Below are 10,161 nucleotides of genomic sequence, written 5' to 3'. Positions count from 1 at the left end.
TGAAGTTGTAGATGAAAGGGATGGTTTCCTAGAAAAATTACCAAAATTTAGTCAGGATGACATGGAAATCTGAATATCTAATATCCTACAAGAGAAATTATAAAAATAAATATTTTTATGTTCTATTTTTAAAGCCTTATTTGTTTTTTTGAGAGAGAGAGAGAGAGAGAGAGTGCACAAGCGGGAGGGACAGAGGGAGAGAATCCCAAGCCGACTCCATGCCAAGCGCAGAGCCTGATGCTGGGCTGCTTTCACGACCCTGAGATCAGGACAAGAGCTGAAACCAAGAATCAGTCGTTCAACTGACTGAGCCCACCCAGGTGCCCCTTAGGTTCATTTGTTTGTTTGTTTGTTTTTAAAAGATTCCATTTATTCATTTGAGAGAGAAAGAGAGAGCGCGAGCGCACAAGTGTGTGGGGGGAAGGGCAGAGGGAGAGTGAGAAGCTGTCTTCCTGCTCAGCAGGGAGACCGATGTGGCGCTCCATCCAAGGACCCTGGATCATGACCTGATCTGAAGGCAGATGCTTAAAGGACTAAGCCACCCAGGTGTCCCCCTTATATTCTATTTTTAATGAAAAAAAACTCCTAGTAAGCAGTAATTTAGTTAGGGCATACACTCTGTTTGTAATAGAGGTTCAAAATAGCAGTGGCTTAAACATGGTATCCATTTCTTTCTCACATCACTGCCTGGGTATAAATCCCAGTTTGGTGGCTCCACAATCCTCAGGAATCCAGGCACTTCTGTCTCATTGCTTTGATACCTCTGGGTGTTACTCTCGTCCGCAAGGTCCACGCCACTATGTCCAAATTTCTTTTAGCAGCTGGGAAAAAGAGAATAGGAAGACAGGACACATCCCCTTCTAGTAAGATACATACATCACGTCTGCTCACATCACATTGCCTTCAATTTAATTACATGGCCATGGTTAGCTGCAGAAGAGGCTGGGAAATCCTTATTCTTTTTTTTTTTTTTAAGACTATTTATTTACTTGAGAGAGAGAGCATAAGCTGGGGTGGGAGGGCAAGGGAGAGGGAAAAGCAGACTCCCTGCTGAGTGGGAAGTCTGACATGGGGCTTGATCCCAGTACCTTGAGATCATGACCTGAGCTAAAGGCGGGCACTTTAAACCGACTAAGCCACCCAGGCGCTCTTACTCCTTATTCTGAATAGCTATGTGCCTGTTGAAAAATTCTTACTATAGAAGGAGAAAACTGATACTGGGAACAGCTAGTAGTCCTTCTGCTGCAAATGAGAATAGATACTCCTTAACATGAGCATGGATCTATATCAGGGACAAACAATGGATAATTGTAAATCATTAAAACTATTTTCATTAAGCAAGACAATGATGCCTGTTGTCCTCAATTTTTTACATTGTTTAGAGAGTTCTGGACTAAGACTAAGAAAATAATGAGTATAAATTCTGGAAATGAATATAAATTTTCTGGAAAGAAAATTCTGACTTTTTCATTATTTATAGATTCTATTTCCTAGCTAGAAAAATAAACTAAAATACTTTCAGAAAGTAAAGAAGTGTTATTGGATGGTCAATTTCAACGTAATCGTATACAAATAACTTGTCACTACCTGAACTGCCCAATAAAATATATGGTAAGTGTGCCAGTTATTAATTTGTTATTTCTCAGCCCACTGTACACACATTTTGTCCCACTTTGTACTAGAGCCTTTCTCCTTTGCTAGCCAACTTTATGAGTCTTTGCCAACAGAGGGCGATGGGAAGAACACTGTAAATCCGCACCTAGAAAAAAATGGACTATCAAGTTCCTTTTTCCCTGTGCAGTTTTCCACGGGGCCAGTAGAGGGAGGGGAGGGAGCCCAAGAGCATCCATTTGAGCAGTTCTCACAGAACAGTTTTGACTCATGCCCTCCAGCAAATTGTTCAAGCAAATGCTGGAAGGTAGGTGTTTGTATAAATGCCTTGCAATTACAGAAAATTGCAAACAATCTAAATGTCCAAGAGTAAGGAACTTTAAATACAATATGGAACTTCCATACTATGCAATACTATGCAGCTTGCAAAACAGATGCATCTTATTTATACATGGTGATATGGAAAGATATCCCCCCCTTTTTTAAGGTTTTCTTTATTGGGGCACCTGGGTGGCTCAGACGGTTAAGCGTCTGCCTCCAGCTCAGGTCATGATCCCAGGGTTCTGGGATCGAGCCCTGCATCGGGCTCCCTGTTGCTCTCTCACTATTTATTTATTTGGCAGAGAGAGCACAAGCTGGGGTACTGGCAGGCAGAAGGAAAGCGAAAAGCAGGCTCTCCGCTGAGCAGGGAGCCCAACGTGGGGATCGATTCCACGACTCTGGGATCATGACCTAAGCTGAAGGCAGACGCTTGCCAACTGAGCCACCCAGGTACCCTAGAGATATCCTTGATAGACTTTTGAGTCACCAAAACATTACTTACACAGAATTATTCCACATTTACATTAGAAATATTCACAGACGTAGAAGTGTAAAAACAGACTAAAATATTAATAATGCTCACTTCTGAATGGCCTTTTTAGGATTTTTTTTTTTAACCTCCAGTTATTTTTTGCCTTCAATTAGTCAACAAATACCGTGCCAGGCACAAATCCAGATGCTAGGAGTAGGGCAGTGAAAATGCTGACCTCACGGAGCTTCTAGTCCAGTAGTGGGGGACAAATATTACACAAGTATGTCAGGTAGTGATAAAAGGAAGAAAAATAAGGTAGGGCAGAAGCATCACGGGGGTGCTGTTTACATAGGGTTAGGGAAAGCCAATTGGAGGGAGCGACATTTGAGCAGATCGAAGGTGCTAGTTTTGTGGACATAGCTAGCTTTATGATTTTCCATACTTTAATTTTTTCCTACACTAGGCACGCAAGACTTGCATGATCAAGACAAATCAAAAGAGAGCTCTTTATATTTCAAGAAAAGATCTGCAGCCTCAGATCTCCAGGTAAAGTAGTAAGTAGAGTGTGGGGGCAGATACAAATGCATGGAAAGGAGAACCCAGAGCTCCCCGGCCCCAGGGACCCCGCCGCCCCGCAGACGAAGCTGACGGTGGGAGAGCTGGGGGCTCCCCGGGGTCAGCGTCCCCGCACGACCCGGGACAAAGGCTCGGTTGCGAAGAATCGCCGCGGGAGGCTCCGCGTCCCTCACTGGACTGCATTTCCCAGGAAGCTCCACGCCCCGCTAGGAGCCGCTAAAGACTTTGGCTAGGGCGGGCCCCAAAAGGCTGGAAATGAGTATCCCGGGGCCGAGCGGCGCGCCTGTCTTCGGCCCTCCGCCCTCCACCCACTCAAGGCAAGCACCGGGGCCGGAAGGAAGAGTCCGTTCTCAGCAGATCCCTTCCGGCGTATAGGGCACTCTACTAGTGGCTGGCGGTTTTGCCTTTTCGTCCTTAACGGACCAGGACCGCAGAGAAATCTGAAAGAACGAGCGTAGAAGCGGACCTCAGCTCGGGGCATAGGTGTTGACACGCAGGGCGCCGCTGCCTCCTGATTGGCCAACTCTGGGAATTCTCCCCGTTCATTGGCTATCCGTCAGGGAAAAGGCGGACTCAATGGGCAAAAGGCTTTCTGGGGCGTGTAGTTCCGATGCTTCCTGCGACTCACGCGCCATGTTGTTTCCCGGCGAGCCCCGCGCGAACTTCCGGCGCAGGGACCTGGCGGCGGAACTAGGAACGCCTGGGCGGTTGTGGGCGGTGTGTATCCCGGGGGCGGGACCGGCGACGCGGGCTGCGGAGCTGCGAAATCGAGCGCGGTGCTCCAGGCGGCAGTGGCCGCCGCCCCGAGACAGAGGGCGGAGGGGGCGCGCGCTGCTGGGAAGTGCCGTGGGTGGGGTCGCCTGCGCCCGCGTTGCCCGCCAGCCGCCTCTCAGCAGCGCGCAGGCGAGGCTGCTGGGGTCGGAGCGCGGGGCTCCGGCCAGGTCCGCGTTCCCGCCCGCCGCGTCCTGCCGAGCGACCCTGGTGAGTCCCTGGCCCTGTGCGAGCGGAGCCTTCTCCTCGGTCACTGGAGGATGAGAATGGAGCGCGTACCTTTCAGGGGTGTTGTGAGGAGTGGAAGAATAAAGTGAATAAAGTGCTTAGTGTGTAGTAGAGAAGGACTGGAAACAAGCTGAATGCCTCACTCGGTACCTGTTAAGAAACTGGAGCGCATCCACATCGTGGAATCTCCAAGAGCGGCTAATGAAGAAGCGTTGTTAGGTGGAAAAGCAAGATATAAAGTAGTATGTGCAGTAAGACCTCATTTACGTAAACCACACAAAAACACTTGGTTTTCCCCGTTTCTGTGGATACATTTTCAGTAAATGGACAGGGAAAAGTCCAGGAGGTCACTTGTCACACTGTTGCGGGGCGGATGCAACTGCATTTGGAAGGGAGTTTCTATTTTATGTGTTTCTGTATTGTTTAACCCCCCCCCCCCTTTTTATTATAACGGTCTGTGTCATTTTTTTGTTTTTGAAACACAAGAGCAATTAAAGAAAATTTCAACATATATAATTTTCAGGACTATTGTAAGGAGTAGCAATGTAAGGTATAAATATGTGTCATTCGTTCATATGTACCTGTGGATAAATGGCTTAGCCTGGTGTGTGTGGTGAGCTCTTCGCTGACACCCCAGGGCCAAGATGTGTTTTGAAATTCAGAAGTTTTCAGATTTGAGGAAGGTAATACAGTACACATGGTATATCAAGTAACCCCACCAGCAGAATCTGCAGCAATACTCAATAATCAAATGTACCAACTCCATTTTTTACCAACTGTAATACACATACAGAAATACACATGGTAAGTACAGCTTGGTGAATATTTACAAGCTGAAGAAACACATGAATATTTTTTGCTGTAAAACATATAAGCATTTACATTAGTGTGATAAGTGGAGATGATGACTAGGCTCACATCAGTAGGCCAGGTCTTAAAAACCTGGGAGTTTTGGATTTCAGAGCTGAGGATAAGGGGCTGTAGACCTGTATTGGTAGAACAGTCACATGAGCAAAGCATTACGGGACAGCCTAGAAAAGACTCAGGGCCAGGAAAGGACAGGAGCAGGCTGGCTGGTGTTTGCTCATATACTGCTCCCCCCTCCTGCTTTTTGCTCTTTCCCCAGGAGTGCGTGTGCAGATGCCCACCCGGCTGCCACAGGGGATCCCTCTGGGAGACTGAAGGGCAGGCTCCCAGGCCAGGTTGAGGCCAGCTAGTCCTGAGCTTTAGGCCAGGGGAATGGCAGCACCCCCGGAGCCTCAGGATGAGGCCTCTGGGGAGGGAGAAGGGCTGCTGATCGTGAAGGTGGAAGATTCCTCCTGGGAGCAGGACTCTGCCCAGCAAGAAGACAGCAGGGATTCTGAGGCCTGTCGCCAGCGCTTTCGGCATTTCTGCTATAGGGATGTGGGCGGGCCCCACGAGGCCTTCAGCCAGCTGTGGGAGCTCTGCTGCCGCTGGCTTCGGCCGGAGCTGCGCACCAAGGAGCAGATCCTGGAGCTGCTGGTGCTGGAGCAGTTCCTGAGCGTGCTGCCTGAAGGCGTCCAGGACTGGGTTCGAGAGCGGTGTCCAGGGAGTGGCGAGGAGGCCGTTGCCTTGGTGGAGGTCCTGCAGAAGCAGCCAGTGAAAGCATGGCCGCAGGTGAGGGGCCCCTCCCATACCCAGGGGCACCTGGCTGGCCCCTGGCTGAAGAGCGGTGGCCATCTTCATAGAAACAAGTCCTCCAGGGGTGGTGGGGATGCAGAGCCAGAGGGAGCATCAGCAGGTGCGCCTCATAACAGGGGTTCCCTTTCTGAAAGACACTGTCCAAATGAGTCTGGTTTCTTCTTGGTGGCTTAGGAGGGCAGCAGCAGGACCAAAGTGGGCGTGTTCCAGGAAGGCAGTTTTAGCTCCACACAGGTTCTGTAAATATTTTTTTGTGTTCTGCAATAGGCCAGGCCCTGGGGATACAGTGATATGTATAATGAGAGCAACAGAGTAGGTATGAGAAGGTAGCTGTCCACGTGAACCGTGCTCGCTGTGGGGTGTTGGATTCTTGACCTTGGGGAGGTGCTAATGAGTGGCTGGGGTGTGGAGTCCCACCCTTGGCATGGAGGTCTGCCCCCACGCCCCCTTACTAAGTGGCTCTGTGATTTGGCCTTTGGGAGCTGTTCTTGCCTCATGCTTGATCCGGGAGTGTCCTTGGGCACACAGCACTGCCTGGTGTCACCTTCCTCCTCTGGATTTTTCTGGGACCCCGTGTGGTTCTCCTTCCCCACCCCCTTGCATCCTGAGGGACGTGTCCTGTGTCTCCTTCCCAGGGATTAAGCTCTGTCTCCCCCATCTGGTCTCGGGGCTGATGAGCATGTTGTGGTTCCTGCACAGGAAGTGCCCTCAGAGGAGGCGGAACCCGAGGCTACAGTCCAGGGACCCCAGGCCAAGGGGCTTCCCATGAAGGTGGGGGCACGAGGCTGGCCACCCGCACCTTGGGAGCAGCACAGCCATGGTGGTGAGTAAGCTTGTAGGCCACAGAGGGCTGGGCAGAGGCTGGCTCCCTCTCGGGCGTGGCCTGGAGGGTAGCAGGAAGGGTATTTCTGTTCTAGGAAGACTCGGAATGTGTGTGCTTGTGCGTGTGTGAGATCTCATTCCTGGCCTGGGCTGGCCTCTGTGAGGCTCTGTTCTTTTCCTTCAGCCCAGTTTCCTGCTCTTAAAGAAGGGAGTACCCGAGAGACGACCGACCCCTGCTGTGCCTCTGAGGGCCACGTGAGTTACCAGTCCATTTGTCCCCTCCAAGGCCCTTGGTGCTGTCTTGAGTCCCTAAAATGGGCCTTGTGTTTTCATCAAGGCCTCTTCCATCCATCCTGCTCCTGCCTGGACCCATCCTGTTCCCCATCCCAAGGGGGAGTTCACAGTGGCAGTCCTGAGCCAGGTGGTTTGTTTTTGTTTTTGTTTTAACCTCATTCTAGGGACCTGTGACATTTGGAGACATTCCCTTCTATTTCTCCCGGGAAGAATGGGGGTCTCTGGACCCTGCTCAGAGGGAACTCTTCTGGGACATAAAGCGAGAGAACTCCCGGAATGTTGCCCTGGGTAAGCAGTGGGTGTAGACAGGACCCTTGGGGTCCTTGACTCCTCCAGACTGGAAGCAGCAGCCTTCTTGAGGGTCCCAGTGACAGAGGGTGGGCGCAGGCAGGCCATACACCCCTGTATGTCCCTGCTGGAATCCTCAGTCTTCCCATCTTCTCCTTAGCTGGCTGGAAAGTGGGCTTTTGCTGGGTCTTTTCAAAAGCCCTGGGTGATTTTTCCTTTGTGTCAGTGTTCATTTTTCTTTGCCTATAAGTGTGTGTTACCATATGATGGGTGCTTGCAACGTGCCAGCACTATGCTGAGCTCTCATACGGGCATTTTCTTGTGATTCTCACAACGTGCTGTGTAGAAGTGTTGTGCCGGTTCACAGACGAGGGACCTGAGTGTCAGAGAGTCAATGGGACTGAGCTGGGACTCTGTCCTTGCAGTAGTTGTGAGGTCCCCTCCGTCTGCCCTGCGAAGAGGGGCTGACAGTGAGAACACCTGTTGTCCCTGCACCAAGGCCTGGGTCCTGCTCTTCGGAGGCCATCCTCCTGGAGCTCCTCTCCGCGCTATAGCCTTTCCGAGCACTGTTTGGGGAGCCTCTCATTTAATCCCCGTGACCCAGTGGGCGGGCTAGGATCATTCCCTGTCCAAATCTGTTCTTGAGTTTAGGGGACAAGAGCTTGTGGGATGAGAGCAGCCATGTAGGCTGAACCCACGTAGGTTCTCAGTTTCTGGTAAGAAATACTGAGGGTTTGGATGATTTACAAATACCTGAATTTATTCAGTTTTGGAGTGTGAATAGCCAAGGTTCAGAGGGAGACACAGGATGCCAGTGTGGACACGGGTGTGGAAGGGTTGGGCTTATAATTAGTAAGCGTCTATGCAGGCAGGATCAGCCCAGCTGGGCCCCTTGCCTCTATCTCTGAAGTGTTTCTCTGCTGGCATTTTATCTTGTCCCTGTTTTACGGTGGAGGAAACCGAGGCTGGGGTCTGTGCAGCCCAGGGCTTTCTGGACCTGAGTCCTGTTTCTGCCTCGCCCCAGCTCTGGTCCCAGAACCCAGTGGAACTGAAGAGGCCGCCCCCTCTCGGCTTGCGGGTTTGGGGTTCAAGAGCCAAAGCGAGCAATCTGGGCTGGAGGAGGCTGTGACGCTGCCGGGCCAGGCCGGCGGCGGCGGCGGCGGCGGAGGGCGCGGCGATGTGACTGTGTCCTGGCGCCCCGAGGAGGCCGAGGCCTGGGAGGGTGTGGTACGGCCGGGGGCGCCCCTGGGCCGCGCAGTGGGGGCGCGGAGGGGGCGGCCGCCCACGCGCCGGCGGCAGCTGCGGGACCTGGCGACCGAGAAGCCGCACAGCTGCGGCCAGTGCGGCAAGCGCTTCCGCTGGGGCTCGGACCTGGCGCGCCACCAGCGCACGCACACGGGCGAGAAGCCGCACAAGTGCCAGGAGTGCGAGAAGAGCTTCCGCAGCTCGTCGGACCTGGTACGCCACCAGGGCGTGCACACGGGCCAGAAGCCCTTCTCCTGCTCCCAGTGCGGCAAGAGCTTCAGCCGCAGCGCCTACCTGGCCGACCACCAGCGCATCCATACGGGCGAGAAGCCCTTCGGCTGCAGCGAGTGCGGCAAGAGCTTCTCGCTGCGCTCCTACCTGCTGGACCACCGGCGCGTGCACACGGGCGAGCGGCCCTTCGGCTGCGGCGAGTGCGACAAGAGCTTCAAGCAGCGCGCCCACCTCATCGCCCACCAGAGCCTGCACGCCAAGATGGCCCAGCCCGTGGGCTGAGGGCTGGCGAGGGCCCTGCGGCCCACCCGGGGCTGGGGCGGGGTGTGGTCTCCCCAGGGCGAGGCAGCCGCCCCCGGGGTTCTCTCCGCATCTGCCGCCTCCATCCCGGCTGCCCGGCCCTCTCCCTGGGCCTGGCCCACACTCCCAGGGAATGTAAAGCCCCGAGCACCTCGCGGCCATTCCCCTTCTTGCTTTCGGGGGGGTTTCTCTTGCCCTCTGGCTTCCTGGGGCCCCAGCACATTCCTGGCCCGTGGCCTCAGCCTGGGAGAAAGGCTTGGGCGTCAGAGACATGTGAGGACTCTGGCAGGGCCTGGGGTCCCCCCTCCCCAGCCTTGCTTGCCCCGTGGCTCTTTCTTCCCTGCCCTAACGGCTGAGTCCGTGGGCCTGGCCCTCTGCCCTGCCAAGCTGTGCCTTCCGGTGGGTGTGGAGGACAGGCCTTGACCTGCAGGCTGCTGCTGGGCTCTGGGAGGGACAGCCGATCGATGGCTATGAGGATCTGGGTCCTGGGTGTGGCCACAGGGGCTTTCCAGCCTCATCCCCTCCCATTTCCAGGCCATGACCACTTTGCCCCATCTGGAGACGTGGAAACTGCCTGCCTCCACTCTTAGCTGACTTGCCCCCCCCCCCAAGTGAGTCCCTGTGAGAGACCCCCTGCCAATCTGGTGAGGGTGGTGGGGGCTCAAGGGACAGGAGGCCCACACTGAAGACCAAGGACAGGGCTGGTGGAGGCTGGCTGCTCCCCGCTCCTCCCCTCTCCAGAGGTGTGGGGTTTGTGACACTTAACACTAGCACTCTGTCAGCGCTTGGTCGCTGACTCCCTAAGCACTGCGCTCCACGTGCCGTCCGCATCGTCTGCGGATCGGCATTCACAGGGACAGACCACAGGCTCCCCAAAGGAGCTCGGCTCGCTGGTCTCAAAAGGGCAGCAGAGGACGTTGAATAAATAACGAAAACTTCCTCTAGGTGGTTCTGTTCTTTGTGTGGTTGCCGGGCGGTGTCGGGATTCCTGTCTCTATGCCCTCTGGTTTGGTGGTGCCAGGTGGTCACCAGGTGGAGCCACATCCTTGGCTTCCAGGTTGTCTGGGTCCCAAAGGACAGCCTTGAGTCTCAGACTCTTATCAGCCTGTGTCAGTCAGTGTCTGCCCTGGACCGGGGGCAGCTCAGGATGGGACAGTTGGTGGCACCCCTCACCACCCTGGCAGGACAACGCAGGAGCTGAGCAGGTCTTTGCCAGGCCAGTCCCCTTCTCCTCAATGGCCACCTGAAGAAGCAGGCTTGGGTATGGGGTGAGTGGTGGTGGTGGGGGTGTGCTCTTGCTGCTCAAGGGGATCCAGAACTCTAAGCTGGTCCCTGTCCCC

General features: G+C 53.9%; 1 protein-coding gene across 1 annotated transcript; it reads left to right on the top strand.

Annotated features, from left to right (window-relative positions):
* Window positions 1-2,241: 2,241 nt before the first annotated feature.
* ZNF213 (zinc finger protein 213) lies at window positions 2,242-9,760 on the top strand. The gene is made up of 6 exons (XM_045784420.2): window positions 2,242-3,961; window positions 5,106-5,617; window positions 6,341-6,464; window positions 6,648-6,718; window positions 6,922-7,045; window positions 8,070-9,760. The coding sequence occupies exons 2-6, from the start codon at window positions 5,219-5,221 to the stop codon at window positions 8,801-8,803; spliced, it is 1,452 nt and encodes a 483-aa protein (XP_045640376.2). The 5' UTR covers window positions 2,242-3,961; window positions 5,106-5,218; the 3' UTR covers window positions 8,804-9,760.
* Window positions 9,761-10,161: the final 401 nt, after the last annotated feature.

This window comes from Ursus americanus, chromosome 2, assembly GCF_024610735.1.
Source record: "Ursus americanus isolate L20-20 chromosome 2, mUrsAme1.1.p, whole genome shotgun sequence".
In the NCBI taxonomy this organism is placed as follows: Eukaryota; Metazoa; Chordata; class Mammalia; order Carnivora; family Ursidae; genus Ursus; species Ursus americanus.
Note: the sequence above shows the minus strand (reverse complement) of the source record. Positions and strands in the feature narration are given on the sequence as shown.

Coding starts and splice junctions, on each gene's coding strand:
- ZNF213 (XM_045784420.2), top strand. CDS start 5,219: ATGGCAGCACCCCCGGAGCCTCAGGATGAGGCCTCTGGGGAGGGAGAA. Junction 6,465..6,647: donor GGAGCAGCACAGCCATGGTG/GTGAGTAAGCTT, acceptor CTTTTCCTTCAG/CCCAGTTTCCTGCTCTTAAA. Junction 7,046..8,069: donor CTCCCGGAATGTTGCCCTGG/GTAAGCAGTGGG, acceptor GCCTCGCCCCAG/CTCTGGTCCCAGAACCCAGT.